The sequence below is a fragment of the Panthera leo genome, chromosome A2, assembly GCF_018350215.1.
Source record: "Panthera leo isolate Ple1 chromosome A2, P.leo_Ple1_pat1.1, whole genome shotgun sequence".
Lineage (NCBI taxonomy): Eukaryota > Metazoa > Chordata > Mammalia > Carnivora > Felidae > Panthera > Panthera leo.
The window spans coordinates 155,278,650-155,296,000 of record NC_056680.1 but is presented as its reverse complement, the minus strand read 5'-3'; the positions used below and the strand labels follow the sequence as shown (position 1 = coordinate 155,296,000).

Genomic DNA, 17,351 nt, shown 5'->3' with positions numbered 1-17,351 from the left:
TATACCGGAGACTTTGGCTAGGTTAAGAAAAGACACTGATGGGTTTCAAGCTGGAGACAGTGGCTTCTGGATGGGGGCAGGTGGCAAACGGGAAGTGGGGGGTGACTACTTGGAAGGTGGTTGAGGAATCCAGGTGAGAGACATTTGGTGGGCCACACTATCATCGGTGAGGTCAGAAACATTGGTAGAATTGGCGAGGGATGGAACATCTAGAAATCTGCGGGGGGTGCGACGGATGGGGGGGTGGAAGGATGGGATGTGAGAGGGGGTGAGGCTGACTCCTGCATTTCTGGCTTGGCCGTCTGGGTGGATGGCGGGACCATGTGCTGAGATGAGGAAAATGGGAGATGGCAGATTTTGTAAACAACCCAGAACGTGCTCTTCCTCCCAGTGGCCAACATCCGGGAACAGGACCTGGAATGTGGGACAAAAGTTTGCAGAGCGACTGGAGTGAAGATGGAGGGCTCGGGTTGGGCACCCCTGAAGCCCGGTGAGGAGAAAGGGCTGCAGCCTGAGCTTGGGAGGAGCTTGTTCAGGGTCCCCGGATGTGGGGAGTCAGGGAAGGACTTCTGCCCACACTGATGGTGGAGGGAATTTTCCTCCTGCTTGTGTGTGTGTGTGTGGGGGGGGGGGGCTCCCCAGGAAGGAGCCTCCTTGCTCTTGTGGTCCTCTTTTTGTGTAGAGAGGATTTACTGCTGGCACAGAGATACAGAGGTGTCTGGCTGGTGCTGGTGGACTCCAGGGTCAGGGGGAAATTCCTCTCCTCCTTCTGGGAGACAGCGTACCCATCCAGGACGTCTCCCTTTTCAATAAAGTCAACATTCCTCGAATAGTAGATCAGCTTCAGACCCAGCCCTGGGTCTTGTCGATACCAGTACATAGCATCATGGTTCATGTCCTGAGAACAACGCACTGTCAACTGCTTTCCAGTCCCGGTGATGACGTGTCTTGGGGTTTGGGTCACCCTGGCTACCATGGGGCCTGTGAGGGAAGGAAACAGAGCTAGAGACAGCCGAGGAGGGCATCCGCGGCTCTAGAAAAGGACTTGAGCTGAGACCTGCAAGCTACGGCCAGGTTGTCCACGTGTCCCGAAACTCACCTGCTCCCAGGAGACAAAGCACGACCAGCCCAGGGGCCGGAAACCCATGGTGGCTTCACACAGGTGTCTCCTAGCCCCCGGGGCTCTAGTCGGTCTCTGTAATGTCTCCATCTCTGCAGCTTCTTGGCCCTCATTTTCAGGGGTGAAACCACTCCCCTTTCCTCCTAGGGCTGGAGTGAAACCCAGGCAGTCAGTACCGGCTGCTGCGGTCGCTCTCCTTTGAGGCTGCGTATTTCTGCGCACTGGACAACGTCTCATCAGTATCCTCTTGCCCAGCTTGCAAATATTGGTGTATTTTAAATCTTTATGATGAAAACTGGTATAACATGTTGGTCACTCAGATATGCGAGAGTGTGAAACTTACACTGTCATCAAAATTGCACTTTAGAAGTCTTCACTTCTACTCTGCAGAGAAAATCCCAAGTGTTTTCCTATCCTTGTGTACCCACCGACTAGCGTCCACCGCTTACAAGAGGCTCATGCGTAAAAATCCCGTCAGGTCCCCAGGGCGGATTATTTCACCGGTCTGTATCCAGTTCAACATGTTAGATGCAGGACCCTTTCCCTGTTAGCACAGTACGCGTAGTTGTGGGCACGAGTGGCTGCTTTCCTCAACGTTGGTGTTAGGCATACCTTTCTTCCTTTCCCTCTTCTCTCTCTCCCTAAAGGCAGGGGAGACCTCTGCTGGCTTCAGTGACCTCACATATTTACCAGCCCACATGGTTTCTTTGTCTGCTATAGACTTACAACCTCTTTCTTGCGGTCTCCTCGTGCCGCTCCGCACGGAAGCATGGATATGTCCCGGATCCTGGCTGCGACTGGCTGTCTATCCGAGTCATGGGAAGTTCTGTCTGTGGCTGGGGCCATCGTGGCGTCTCTTCTGAGTTCCTGCCACATATACTGCTCCCTTTTCTGGGTCACTGTGTCCTTCCTGCATTGAGGTGACTTGCCTGGGGTTGCCCCGAAAATTTCCCCTCTTGGACACCTTTGAGTTTGTTTGTGCTTTGTTGGAGCCAGAGTATTCTTGAGGGGCCCAGGGGAGGAGGAGCGGGAAGAGACTGCCTCATCTCCCCGAAATGCTTCCATCCACGGCTAGGGCTTCCCAGAGATTTTGCCAAATCATTGTCATCCCCAGTCAAGAAGTGGGCCCTCATCCCTGTTTGGGGGCAGTGCCGGCAACTCAGAGATGGCTTTCTTGCCTGAAGTCGCCTTCAAGCTGGGGCTCCAAACTGTCACCATTCTAGGCCAGTGAGAGAGGTGCGCTTGCTCTCAGGATGGTAACTCTGCTCTAAGGAGGCGTGTTCTCTCTTCGTATGTCGCTACCAATTCTGTTCCTTCCAGGAAAAGCATGGCGGGGAGCAGGTTTGGCTCCACTTCAGCCCTTGGTGTTTTCCATTGTCCTGAGAGTACTCAATATCCTAGCTGGGAGACAGGTGTTCTCCAGGAAGGGAAGCAGTTTTCATTCTCAGGAGCCCTCCTCAAGTCAACAATTTCCTTGTTACTTAGTAAACCTTGTCGTCCTGAATTTCACCTTTAGAAATCTTTCACAGTTTACCTACCTCCACAAAACTAAACCCACTATTTACCTCCCATCCAGTGGGTTTTCCCAGGTTCCATGGTGCTTCCCACATCATAGAGGTGGATAATTACAATTTAAAGATTTATAGTTCATCCCAAGCATTCTCCATGTTAGATTAACCCAAGATTCAGGAGGTATCTGATTAATTTTCTTAAAAATGTTTATTTATGAGAGAGAGAGAGAAAGAGCAGGGGAGGGGCAGAGAGAGAGGGAGACAGAGGATCTGCACGGATAGTAGAGAGCCCGATGTGGGGCTCTAACTCATGAGCCATGAAATCACAACTTGAGCTAAAGTTAGATGCTTAACCAACTGAGCCACCCAGGCACCCCCAGGAGGCCTCTGATTCTGTCGTCCTTTCCCCCAGTAGCTAATTCACTCTCCTCAGACACAAGCCGCTCCCCTCCACCACACCCCATGGCCAGTGATCTGGTCTCTCTTTTCTTTCTCTACATCAACCCAAGACTCTAAAGCAATGCCACTAACCTGAGTTCCTGATACCCTTAGATCACGAGCCAGTTCCTATACCTTCCCACCTTTCCTTCTTGAGGCTTCCTTGTGACCTTTCCTTCCCAAAGGCCACCACTTTCAAGAGTTTTGGAGCTTTCTCCCAGTGTGGGGCAAACTTCTATGTCCCTAACAAAGAGACTGGAAGAAAAGAGAATCCTGTAGATGGCCAGGAGCCCTGAAATATCTCCCTCGTCTTTTGTACTTTAATGTAATGCATCTTGCTCTGTGCTGTCCATCTGTCCATGGACTTCTTTAGTGTCTGCTCTCAGCCCCCTCCTTGGGCGCACTACTTAGGAAATCTGCATTTCCCATGCATTCCTTCTGGGGTAACAGTCTTGGGACAATAATGCTTATGCCTGCCTCTGCCACTGAGGAGCCATTTCTTAAAAAACCCTGTAAGGGAACACATTTATCCCTTTAAGTGCATGGCAATATTTTTCTATGGGTGATCCTGAGCCCAGATATAGGCTGTAGAATGGTTACCACACTTCAAATCCTATTTTACTTATGCTGCAGCCATTTTAGTTCTGAGGAATTTGCTCTGCCCTATATATTTCCCTATTAGATGATTAACCTTTGAAAGACCTCATGAGAGATATTTGTATACTGGTTCTCTTTAACTGGTGATACAGTGTTCAGTTTTATCAGATTTTCTCATTTATCATTATTTGAAATGTAGTGTTCATAATAAGGAATACGCTAGTGCCCTCTAGTGGAATCTTACTGCAATTGGCAGAAAAATAGGCTCAGAAGTTCACACCCCATAAAATGAAAATGTTCAGAGTAGATTACAACAGGGAATTAAGGTTGTAGATACAATGAAGGTTACTAATCAGCAGGCCTTGATCGAGGAGACTATCCTGGGTTATCTGGGAAGCTCAGTCTAATCACATGGGTCTTTAAAAACAGGGAAACTTGGGGCGCCTGGGTGGCATCTGACTTTTGATTTTGGCTTAGGTCATGATCTCGTGGTTCTGAGATCAAGCCCCATGTGGGGTTCTGAGCTGATGGTGCAGAGCCTGCTTGGGATTCTCTCTCTCCCTCTCTCTCTCTCTGCCCCTCCCTCTCCCTCTTTCTCTCAAGATAAATAAACAAATAAACTTTAAAAGCAGGGAATCTTTTGCAGCTGTGTTTAGAGGGAGACGTGAATGTGTAAGAAAGGTCAGGGAGATAGATAAAGATAAAGGTGGGGAGTAAAGGTAGAAGCGGGGAGTCACAAGGCAAGGGTGCTTGATTTTCTCCTAGAGCCTTCAGAAAGAAACGTAGCCCTACCAATACATTGATTTTAGCTGAATGAGACAGGTTTTGGACTCCTTTTTTTTTTTTAATTTTTTTAAATTTATTTTTGAGAGACAGAGAAAGAGACAGAGCACAAGCAGGTAAGGTGTAGAGAGAGGGAGACACAATCCGAAGCAGGCTCCAGGCTCTGAGCTGTCAGCACAGAGCCCGACGTGGGGCTCGAACTCACAGACCATGAGATCATGACCCAAGCTGAAGTCGGACACTTAACCGACTGAGCCACCCAGGCACCCCAGGTACTGGATTTCTAACCTCCAGAACTGTAAGATAACAAATTTGTGTGTGTGTATTAAAAAATACATTTACTTATTTATTTTGAGAGAGAGAGAGAGAAAGAGAGAGAGAGAGAGTGAGTGTGAGCAGGGGAGAGGCAGAGAGAATTCTAAGCAGGGCTGCTGGGCCACCTTGTGGGTGGGGGTGGGGCTCACGAGAGCAGAGTCACCGTGTACCTTGGGTTTGCCATTTTTTGTTCAGAGGATGTGGCCGCATTGATAAACTGCTGGTGCAGAGGGACTTGGGTGTCTCAGTTACTGCTGGAACATTCCAGGGACGGGGGAGCTCATTCTTTTCCTCCTTTCCCTCTCCTCTCTCTGTCTCCTTTTCCCTCCCTCTTTCCATCTGCATGCTTGAGTGTGTTTGTGTGGTCACCTTGCAAGGGGGTGGAAGCTTCAAAGCCAAGGGACTTCTGCTGAGATTCACAATAACAGCACATTCTAATCTCCTGCTGTTTGGAATGTGACTTCCTGTGTCCCATGTCACAACCTCCCTGCCTTCTGGGCAGCAGCACCTTGGTGGCTCTGAGCTACTCAGTGCTGGCCGCTGACTGTCAGACCAAAGGCAGAATTCTTTCCAAGAGAATAGGCCCCCTGAGGCTGGCAGTGACTCTCTTCTGGAACATTCTGGTCCAAAGCCTGTGCAGAGGAGGCATTTGCAAACATGGAGCGCGCCAAAAGCAGGAACTGGCAGCATCTGCCTTTAAAAATGGCATCATCTGATTCAACCTCCTGTCCTTATTATCCCTCTGCCTCTTCTTAGGCTTCTCCCGGAGTGACTTTCTTCAACAGCAGCCTTCTTTCAGGGGCTCAGGAGTGGGGCTCTCTCTGTGTTAGTTTCCTGTCACTGCTATACCAAAGTATCACAAACTCAGTGGCTTGAAACAACGTATATTTAGTAGTTTGGGTTCTCAATGGGTTGAAATCAAGGTGTAGCAGGACCCTATGGTCTTCTGGAGCCTCTAGGTGAGAATCCGTTTCTTTGTCTTTTCTGGCTTCTGGAGGCTACCTGATCTCCATGACCCCTTCCTTCCTCTTCATTAAAAACAAATTATTTAATGTTTATTTATTTTTGAGAGAGAGAGAGAGAGAGAGAGAGAGAGAGAGAGAGAGAGAATGAGCAGGGAAGGGGCAGAGAGAGAGGGAGACACAGAATCCAAAGCAGGCTCCAGGCTCCGAGCTGTCAGCACAGAGCCTGATGTGGGGCTCAAACCCACAAACCATGAGATCATGATCTGAGCCGAAGTCAGATGCTCAACCCACTGAGCCACTCTGGCGCCCCCTCCATCTTCAAACCCAGTCACAGAAGGTGGAGTCCTTCCCACATCACTCTGTAAGGACCCATGGAACTGCGCCCACCTGGATAATCCAGAATAATCTCACCATCTATCTCAAGGTCAATTGGTGTGCAAATTTAACTGCATCTACAGATGTAATTCTCTTTTGTCATGGAAGGCAATATATTCAGATTCTGAGCATAGGGAAATGAATACTTTGGTGGGGGGGGGGCATTATTGGGCCCACTAGGAACCCTTAACCAGAAAAGGAAGGTAAGGTTGGGAACTGATTAAACTTAAGGAATGTAATTTTTAGGGGGAGAAGAGGAAGCAAGCCCAGGACCCAGTCACTGTGGACACTGCTGAACCATTTATCTTTTCCTTTAATGGACATATAATGAATACCAATTGGGTGGCAGGTTTTAGACTATGTTTTAGACTATGGGAATCCAGGCATGAACAAAAAGGACAATGTTTCTGTCCCTAGGCTGATAATATTTAATATTGATTGTTCACGGTACTTGTATCCCAAGCACAGAGGAAAATTCTGGGGAAGGACTGATGGCAACACGTGTCCTCTTACATTGAAGATTTTGTAGTCCAATGGGAAGTTATCCATACCACTAATCATTTTAACTTGGCATCTGCAGGAAGGAAGAATTGTGTAAGGTATAGTGAGAGTACAGAGGAAGGAGCTCACGATCTTGGGAAAACAAAGCACATCTTAGATAGTGCTATTGTAAGTGAGATTTTGAAGAGCAAAATGAGTTGAGGTCATTCAAGGGAAATGCTATGTGCTGCATGTTTGGAAATAGCTGGAGTTCGATGTTGCTAGAGTCAAGTGTGTGAGAACATGACTGCCGGGAGGTGTGGGTGGATTTTCTAGAAGGGCTGTGATCACACCTTATATATGCAGGAAGTTTTGTCCACCGCCACACATCTCTGTCCTGGGGATTCACTTCTGTGTCTTCCGAAACCCACCACCATACCCAGGACTCTCTTGACCCTTATCAAGCTTGAGAACTAGAAAAACGTTTAGTAGATGGAAGGAAAAAGAGCACTTGTCAGCATAGTACACATGTGCTTTAAGAACTGGTAAACCTAGGAAGACAGAGGGGCGGGAAATATCTCGAGTGTCAATTGGAGGCCGGATCTGGTCAGGTCGTTTGGTTTTCTCCTCCTGTGAGAAGATCTGAAGACTCTGAAGCACGGACCTCTTCCAGGTACATACAGCACATGGGTAGGTCTTCCCTAATGCCCAACTGTGATGGACCTAATGGAAAAAGAGATCCGTAACTCAAGAGGGAAAAATAAAGAGCTTTTTATCATTATTCTGGACTCTAATGAGAACTTGACATTCTAATGCAAGGATGTCTTTCTTGTAAGGTATTTAGTTTCCTTCCTTTCAAATTGTTTAAAAGGATTGTCATAAGTTTTTTTCCCCATGCTAATATATTTAGCTTTTATGTCTGATAAACCACAGAGAGCCATGGACGGATGCAGCGGAAGGGAGTGACATGGCCAGGTTCTTGCAGTCAGGATGATGGCACTTGGTACTGGGAGGCTTATACCGCATTAGATGGGGGAGGCTGGAGCTGGAGAAATAGTTAAAGAGGTAAATTTACCTGTGGAGCTGATTAGAAGAGCATGAACATGGCAGTGGTTGCACTGAGAGAAAGGATGAAGAGAAAGGTTATGTAGGAGTTAGAAATCAAAGCACTTGGAGACGGATTGAGTGTCCAGGGTAAAGGAGAACGAGAAATGTAGGACAACTTCAATCTCATGCAAGCAAATGCCTCACGCGTCAATTCACCAAATCGGCAAACCAGAAGGGTGGCTGTGGGTCAAAGGTGACACGTTGTGTTTAAACTCCAGGAGGGAGTAGTCAGTTGGTGTCCTGAATGGACTTGAGTTGAAATTAGTAATTGGGGTGGAGGGGACGGATCTAGAACTCATTAATTACAGAGTGGGATTCTTTATGCTCCCAGCCCCCATCTTGGGATGGTGGAAGGCAGCCACCTTGTAGAGAAAGACAAAAGACTGATAACTTCTCAGAAAGTAGCTTTTCTGTCTAAGAAAGTAACTTTTCTCTCCTCTTCCAATGATCACTCTCCATCTATGGCAGCAGGTGGAATTCAGTCCTGCTTGACTCATTAGTACTTGGGTTACCCTGACAAGAGCTCTGTTGTCTGATCACGGAAGAGTAGGTCAATTCAGGAGAAAAACAATTTGCTGCCCGAGACACTGATCAGTATCCAGATGATGCTCCAATTTCTTCTCCAGGAAACTTTCGCAAAGTGGCTGATAACGAAACTAAAATCACATCCGATAATGTCCTGCTAACTGGATCCTGATATCTGTTGTTTCCCCGAGGCCCCACATCAAGGTTGTTCACTTTCTGACTCATTGGAGTTTCAAGAGATTATACTACCTCCCCCAAATAATCAATGAACTGTTAAGTTATTTCCATGTCAGGTTACCTCAAAATTCATAGTAACGAAGCTTATTACAGATCGCTTTCCCTCTGCCCACCGAGTTTATTCTCTTCAAAAAAGTTCTCTCAACTCTCACTCCATCCTTTTCATGGGCAGCTGTTCTGGTCTCATCTCTTGTCTCTTTTCTCAACCCAGAGACTAAAACGATATGGTTCTTTAGCCTGAGGCTTTGGTGTCCTTCCAGTAGGAACTAGATCTTTCTTCTTCCCCTTTCCTTCCTGTAACTTCTCTTTGCTCCCTTTACCAAGGGCCACTCCGTTCTGCTTTTATTCTGTGTCCTTGATAAAACAATAGGAAGAAAAATTGATCTATTGTGTGTCCAAGACTCAGAAACATCTTTCAAGTAGTTCTGAATTCTAATTTAGTGTATTTGGTTGCATGCTCTCTGAATTTCCTGTCCCGATACTTTTGGTATGTGTTCTCCTTTGGTGTGGCAGACGGAATGCTCAGAACAACACCCAGGGACCCTTGCCCACGTATTAGCCCCTCCTCTTTGGGCATAGGTGGTACCTACGGATACGACAACTTGTCGCTCCTATGATTGTGTGACAGCATTTGGCAAAAGGGATATTATCCAGATGACCCCATCTTACTCTAATCACATGAGACCTTTCAAGGCACAGTTTTCTCCAGATGGTAGCAGAACGAGGGGGTCAAAGAGCTTTCTGGGGCATAAGTAGGATTTGATGTGCATTTCCATCCTTGAAGATGAAGGGGACCAGAGAGAGAATGCAAGGAACTGAGGGCGACCCCCCAGTGACCACCAACAAGGAAACAGGATCTTATTCCTACCACCGCAAGTAAGTGAATTCTGCCAATAATAAGAATGAGCAGGGAGGAGGAGTGGGCTCCAGAAGGGAGTGCAGCCAGATGACATGGTGGTTTCAGCAGACCTTGAGCAGAGAGCCCAGCCCCACCACTCTCACCTTCCCACATGCCGAGGTGCGGGATGATGAATTGGTACTGTTGCAACCCGTCTAATTTGCAGTGATTTGTTACACCGCAACAGAAAACGAATACAGTTGGTTATCACCCAACATTTGCCTTTGGGGAACTGCGCAATGAGCCTGCTGCATCTCTGATCTACCTACTCAGCACCACACGTTTTTGTTTTCAACATGACACCTGCATCTACCCAAGTGAGGTTCTGCTCCCTAACGATCCCTGTGAACAAACACATTTTGTGTCTCTTATTACCTACCGCTCTCCCTTCCACGAACTTTTTCTCCTTCTCGGTAATCCTGAGTTCACGAGTTGTCTGAGAACTTGTCATCACCCTCTGTATCTACGTTACTCACGCTCAGGAGTTCACATCGGAGGAAGCCCCCCTCCCGACTTATTTTCCTGTATGACTCAATTATTGAGAGACGCCATTGTAGAATCTTTGAAGGATCTTTGCAAATCTGAGGGTCTTTTTCTTTACTTGATCAGGCTTCAGTTTTATCAAAATTCCCCTACATCTGTATCTGAAAATTGAAGTTCGCATTAGGAAATATTCACTTTGGGTTAATGCCCTCTGGTCTAGTGTAATATCAACCAGGGGTAAAGATTTTGATTATGACAGGAAAGATGTCTTAGAGGGACAAGAATGGGGAAAAAAAAGGAAGCAAGGAATATTAAAGTCAAGGCAGGGATTCCATACAATCTCATGTGATAACTTTCCCTAATTTGGGTTAGGAATCTGTTTTTTTAATTTTAAAATTTTTATTCATTTTTGACAGAGAGAGAGAGGGAGAGAACAAGTGGGGGAGGGGCAGAGAGAGAGAGAGAGAGAGAGAGAGAGAATCAGAAGCAGGTTGGACGCAGGGCTGGAATTCACGAACCACGAGATCACGACCTGAGCCAAAGTCGGAGGCTTCACGGGCTTAGCCACCCAGGTGCCCCACGGTTTGGGAATCTTGAAGGCAGTGTCCCCTCTCTCCCTGGTTCGCCTCTTTCTTGTGCAGAGAGGATGTGGCTGTGCAGCGCTGTGGATAAACTGCTCGTGCAGAAATACACAGATGTCTGATTGGTGCTGGCAGAGTCCAGGGTCAGGGGAAAATTCGGCAACTCGTTTCGAGAGACGTGATACCCCTCAGGGACGTCTCCTTTTTCAAAGGCTTCAGTACCAGTTGAGTAGTAGATCAGCTGCAGGCCAGATCCAGGGTCTTGGCGATACCAGTACATTGAAAAGTGATTCATATCCTGTGTGCACTGGAGGATTAATTTCTTTCCTGTCCCCAAGATCTTATGTCTTGGGAACTGTGTGACTACAGCATCCTTGAGGCCTGTGGCAGAAAAAAAAAAAAAGTGGTCAAATAAAGGCAGAGCCTGGGGAGGGGAGACTGACGCTACTGTCCTGAAAACACGTTCTCTGGGTGGATCCTGGGAAGACGGTGACAGGTGCCCAGGACTCACCTACTCTGACGAGACAAAGGACAACACAGCAGAGGAACCTGGTGCTCATAGCAGGACCTGATGAATGGTGCCGTCTGGTGCTGTGATGAACTTAGTCTCCGAGGCCCACACTTTTTCAGCTGCTTCCTGGCTGGAGACCACACCCGCCTCCCTCACTGCTTCAGAGAAGAATCAAAAGCCTCTTAGGCTTAATAGAATGTGGTTGGTTTCTTTCATTTAGGTCACACAATCACGTATGATGTTCTCTTAAAGCATTAGCGTGGCAGGTTTTTTTGGTTTTTTGGTTTTTTTTACCTCTATGAATTCTAATTTCCCTTATACGATATATCCTTTCTGATATGGTGGGTTCGTGTTTTTAGAATTTTTACCAGACCCGGGGCACCTGGGTGGCTCAGTCAGTTGAGCATCCAACTTCGGCTCAGGTTGTGATCTCATGGTTCATGAGTTCAAGCCCCACATCAGGCTGGCTGGTGTCCCCCTGTCTCTCTGCACCTCCCCCAGTAGTGTGCTCTCGCTCTCTCTCTCTATCTCTCTCTCTCTCGAAAATAAAAAATAAAATCAAATAAAAGCATTAGAATTTTTACCAGACCCTTATTGTGAGTTGAGCAGTGTTGCATGAACCCTTGAGGATTTTCTCCAAATACTTCTCTGGAAACTCACTTCCTCATGGGAAACCATGGTACCTCTCTCCGCAGCTTGAAATTTTACTGTAAAAGTACTCTGATTTTAGCCAGGCTTAATGTCTTCATTTTCATGAATTTCCACCATATAATCTCAGCATGCTTTCCCCATAATGCCTGTGTTTCCTGGGCTGTGAGCAGGTTGTGGTGGAGGGAACGGAACAGGAAAAGGTGCACAAACAAAGGAAAATCTGGTAGGTGCCTGGAACATGCTCAGAGGTGGTCTGGATCTGTTGTAGGAACTCGTTTTACCGGAGGTTTACCAGTGGGGACAAACACTTTGCAGGCACTGGTAGTTGTTGATCCCTTTGGGTGACCTCGTAACTGCTCTCAAAACTGCTTGCCTGGGGAAAAAAACATTTCAGGGAAATTGTGGGATGTGAGTCACCACAGATGAACTGAAGTTCCAATGTCATAGATGTGGCTTTCCGCCGTTTAACGCTATTTCTAGGATGATTTTTTTTTTCCTCAAATTCTGGGCCACCTGAGGAGGTGGCTGTGGATCGTCATAGAATGCTAGCACAGAGCGCAAAGATGGGTCCAGGGCCTGAAGAAACCTCCTCCTTCTTCCAGGAGGCACTGCACGCATCAGGGAATCTTCTTTGGTGTGGCCAGCAGCAAGTGAGCTGTGGATCAGCTGTAGCCCCAACCCTGGGACTTGGTCACGCCAGAACATTCTGTTACGAGCAAAGTCCTAAAGACATTCAAACAAAAGCTTCCCCTCCCCCCCCCCCATTCTGGATTTCCTGAATATTCAAGTGACCTGGGAGAGAAGGAGGCAGAAGTGATAGGCAGGGTCCACCAGGAAGGTCGTTTGGTCCATGAAAAAAAAAATAAGGTTTATGCCACAGCCTAGAAATCCCAGTGTGTGAGTTTTCCTTGCGCTGCATGATCTCACCCGCTCCCAGGAGACAAAAAGCTGGTTCCTCAGAGGAGCCTGCTCCCCAAGGCATGATAAAAGAAGGGACGCGTCATCTTCCAGCTCTCGTCAGCCTGTAGGTGGTTTGCCTGTGATGTCACTGTCCCACCCGCGCCCATGGTCCCAGATCCTGCAGAAATGGAGTCCTTCCTTCCCATCACAGAGCATCACCCGGCTAGGCTCCACTCCTCTGGGCAATTCAGATTGGGAGACGTGGTTGTTCTTTTGGGTTTATACATGCTATTCCTTTGCGTTCTTTCTGCCTCAGACATAGCTTTTCATGGCCGGCATTCTTTGACGACCACTACTGCCTCTAGGTTAGCGGTTACTATGGAAGGCTCTAGAGGGAAACTGCCTGGATTCGAATACTGGCTCCGCCGCTTCCTTTCATCGTAGGTGAGCAAACGAACCGTTTCGTGCCTTAATTTTACTGTCACTAATTCGTGCCAATGAAAGCGTGTGCCTCGCGGAGATGCTGTGAAGATCGAATGGGTTAAAATTCAAACGTTAAGAGGTTGTAACAAAGCCCCGTATAAAGTACCCACTCATTAAGATCGAGCTCGCAAAATGGTGAACTAGAAGCGCTGCTAATGATGTTACCGCTACTAACATCATCATTTATTATTGAGTCAAATTTTTGTGCTGGGGGTTGCGTTAGGCAGTCCATACACGTTTTCTCAACTAAATAAAAACTCTGGGAGATACATATTACTGACTCCATTCTACAGACTAGGAAATGTCTTTAGAGAGGCTCAGCACCTTGGTAAAACTAGGAAGTGGCCAGGTAAGTCGAATTCCAAAACCTGTATTTTCAACTATTAATAATGAATTTCTCAAGGTTTCTCTCTCTCTCTCTCTCTCTTTCTCTCTCCTTCTCTCTCTCTCTTAAGAGTTTGACTGGAGTCTTATGCCTTCAGGAATTATTTTTCAATTTACTCTAACTTCTAAAAGTAAAAGCACACTTAGTATGCTATCTCCATCTGCCTGAAATGCAAAATATTCTTTACTCTCTGGTGTCCTAGGCTAACTCTGTCTATTCTTGCTGCAAACCTTGAGCATACTTTCGGCAGATGGCTTGCTCAAGCCCAATTTTTTTTTTTCTAAATTCTTGGTGGGTCTCTTTTCTTCCTTTTTTTCTTTCTCTTTCTTTCTTTCTTTCTTTCTTTCTTTCTTTCTTTCTTTCTTTCTAAATATAGTTTTTAATTTTTAAATCTATTTTTGAGAGAGAGAGACAGCATGTGAGCAGGGGAGGGGCAGAGAGAGAGGGAGACACAGCATCTGAAGCAGGCTCCAGGCTCTGAGCTGTCAGCAATGGAGCCCAACGTGGGGCTTGAACTCATGAACCTGCGAGGTCGTGACCTGAGCCGAAGTTGGTTGCTTAACTGATTGATCCACCCATGTGCCTCCTATTTCTTATTTGTAAACAAATATCTTCAGCCTTTAGCGAGTCTGAAGTGATTCCAAGTACTTTCTTATCATGCCGAAGCATCCTTGTTAACCAGGTTGGGCTCTTATTATGAGAATTAGGATAGAATTCTGAAGAATTTTGTCTTCATGTAAACATTTCTGTTTATAGTAAATACTTCATCCAACTGATATTTCTGTTGTAGCGATTTCTGTTCCTTTGGCTACCAGTTTTCTTCCAGTAAAGGAGAAAGTTGCAGGGAATATGATTCTGGGAATGTGCATGCCGCTAAATGCCCTGTAAACTCTCTTCCCACCTTTCATTTTTATTGGGGCTGCGTTGTTGCTGGGATGGTGATGGTGCACGTATTTCTCTTAGGGCCATTAGCCACTGTGCTGCTTAGACTTTCTATCTGCATTAGAGTCAGTTTTGTTAGACTGCATTTTCCTAAAATGTGATCCATTTCATTTAGGACTTGAAGTTATTTGTGGAGAATTGTACAAAATACTGTTTTTAAAAATGTACTCTATTTTGATAATTTTCCCTTGTCATTCCTTATTTAGTATATTTGTTCTCCCTGTCTTTTAGTTGACAAGCAATTTTCTATTTTTCCCAAGAACTTATTATGTATTTCTTAGTTCTACTGTTTCAAAATTTTCTACCTCATTAGCTTCTGCTTTTGTGTTTATCTATCAATCTATATCTATCTATCTAACTACCTACCTACCTACCTATCATTCCCTTTATATTGACTTTTTCAGGTGCTTTTTATTTCTTCCTGTGGATTCAAGGTACTGTCAGTGTCATTTTCTTTCAGCCTGATGGCCCTAAGATTTTTCTGTAAGGCAAGCCTGCTAACTAGTAATCTCCTATTTTTTGCTTATCTGGGAATGTCTTTATTTCACCTTTGTTTCCAAAGGGTATCTTTGTTGGGTATAGAATTCTTGGCGACTTTTGTTTGTTTCTTCTTACATGTCACATATCTTCTGACCTCCATCATTTCAGCCATATTGCTGGTCTCCTACACATGATGAGTCATTTTTCTCTGGTTTATTTCAATATTTTCTCTGTGTATTTTGGCTTTCTGAAGTTTGACTATAATGTCTAGATGAGTATCTCTGTGTTTATTGTACTTAAGAGTCATTAAGTTTCTAGATTCTCTTGATTAATGTTTTCAATGACTAGAGAAATTTTTGGCTATGAATTCTTTGCTCCTCTTTCTCTTGCTCCTCTCTTTCTGAGATTCCCACTTTGCATATATTGGTAAAGTTGGTGGCATCCGATAAATTTCTAAATTTAGTCCATTTTTGTGTAAAGAGCATTTGCATGGGCAACACTGGGGTGTCTCCTGACACATAGCAACAGAGTTCCAAAATGCATGAAGTAAAAACTGACAGAAATGACAGAAGACATGAACATATCAAAACTATAGTTGGTTGTTTCAATGCTCTACCTTCAAAAAATTTTTTTAAATTTTTTTTTAATGTTTATTCATTTTTGAGAGACAGAGAGAGATGGAGCATGAGTGGGGAAGGGGCATAGAGAGAGGGAAACACAGAATCCAAAGCAGGCTCCAGGCTTTGAGCCGTCGGCACAGAGCCCGATGTGGGGCTCGAACTCACGTACTGCGAGATCATGACCTGAGCCGAAGTCGGGCGCTCAACTGACTGAGCCACCCAGGTGCCCCTCTACCTTCAAAAATTGATTGCACCAACTAGACAGAGAACAAGTCAGGGTAAAGAGACTGAACAACACTATCAACCAAGTTGATCTAACTGATGGTTTTAGAACACTCTACTCAACGGCCAAAGAATATGCATTCTTTTCAAGAATGTATAGAATGTTTTCCAATATAGACCACATATTATGCCATAAAATAATCTCAGCATATATAAAAGGATCGAGAGAATGCAAAGTATCTTCTCAGATCAAATTACTTAGAAATAAACAACAGAAAGAAATTTGGAAAATTCCCAAATACTTGGAAATTTAACAACATACTCTTAAATGAATCACGGATTACAGAAATTTCAAAGAAAATTATATTTTTTAACTGAAGAAAGAAATATAAAATATGAAATCACATGGAATGAAGTAGTGATTAAAAGAATATTTATAGCGTTAAATGGCTACATTAGAGAATAAAAAAAAACAAAGGTCTGCATTCTAAGCTAAATTTCTTCCTTCAGAAACTGTAAAGAGAAGCAAAAAGTATACCAAAAGTAAGAATAGGGAAGGAATAATAAAGATCCAATTTGGGGTCAAATAAACAGAAAATAGAAAAACAATGAGGAAATCCATGGAACTAAAAGTTTGTTTCTTGAAACAATCCACAGAAGTAATGAACCTCTAGTTAGACTGAATAAAAACGCAGGGGACAAGTCAGTCCTCAGATGTGGAATTGGCCATTCCCCATCTTCGTAGAGACTGACCCAGGGTTAGTTTTCTACCCACACCGTCATTCAGACCGCACTGTCTTCTCAGGGCCGAGGAGTCTGGGAAAATCTTCGGTGGCTTTTGTAGTTTCAGATGAGGTTAAGGTGGGGCTTCCTCACTTTTTTATGCAGGCTGTAGGTGCCTGTGTAGCACTGTGGATTCATTGCTGGCACAGAAGTACAGAGATGTCTGTGAGGGGCTGGTGGACTCTAGTGTTAGGGGAAAATGCTCCTTCCTTATTCTAGAGACGGTTGATCCAGAGGAGGCCTCTACTTCCTCCGTGGTATTAATACCATATGAATAATGGATCAGCTGTAGTGCCTTTCCTGGGTCTTGACGATACCAGTACATGTTCTCATGGCCCATAGTTTGAGAACATTCCAGAGTAATCTTCTTTCCTGTTCCTGAAACATAGTGTCTTGGGGTCTGGGAGACACTAGCATCCATGAGACCTGAGAAAAGGAGACACAAATTGACGACAGGGTCCCGGGTGGACCTTGATGCTGGAACCAGGTTCAAAGCCAGAACAGGGGAAAATGTTTCTTTCTGATTTTAAAGAAATCTGTGTCAGTGACTTACCTGCACCCAGAAGGTAAAGGGCCACGTAATAGAAGAGCCTGACAGCCATGGCACAGTTAGAGCAGGAAGGGTGTCTCCCAGTTCTGGGGAAGAGGGGTGGGCTCTTGATGAAGTCACCACGTGACGACACAGTCCCTGCAGATCATCTGGGCCCGACAGCCATCCTGTTGACATAGCGGTATCATCTATCTCCCTTTACCTATCAAAAGACTGATATTTCTGTTTACTTTTCTCACGCCAAGTAGGCTCAATGCTTTGCTGGTTTATCTTAAGTCTCTACTCTTTTTGCAAAATATTAGATTGCAACCCTATCACAAGCTATGAAAGGGAGGACTGCAGAGCTTTGAAAGGCCACAACAGGAAGATGTGATCTAGTTGGGAAGGTCGGGAAAGGAAGGGCTGTTTG

General features: G+C 45.5%; 1 gene segment (V, D, J or C); it reads right to left on the bottom strand.

The window, feature by feature from the left end:
• Window positions 1–17,009, bottom strand: part of LOC122212911 — a 57,596-nt gene extending 40,587 nt beyond the window's left edge. The window contains 1 exon segment of the C gene segment in view: window positions 16,946–17,009. Coding sequence covers window positions 16,946–16,994 — 49 coding nt within the window.
• Between the last annotated feature and the right edge of the window lie 342 nt (window positions 17,010–17,351).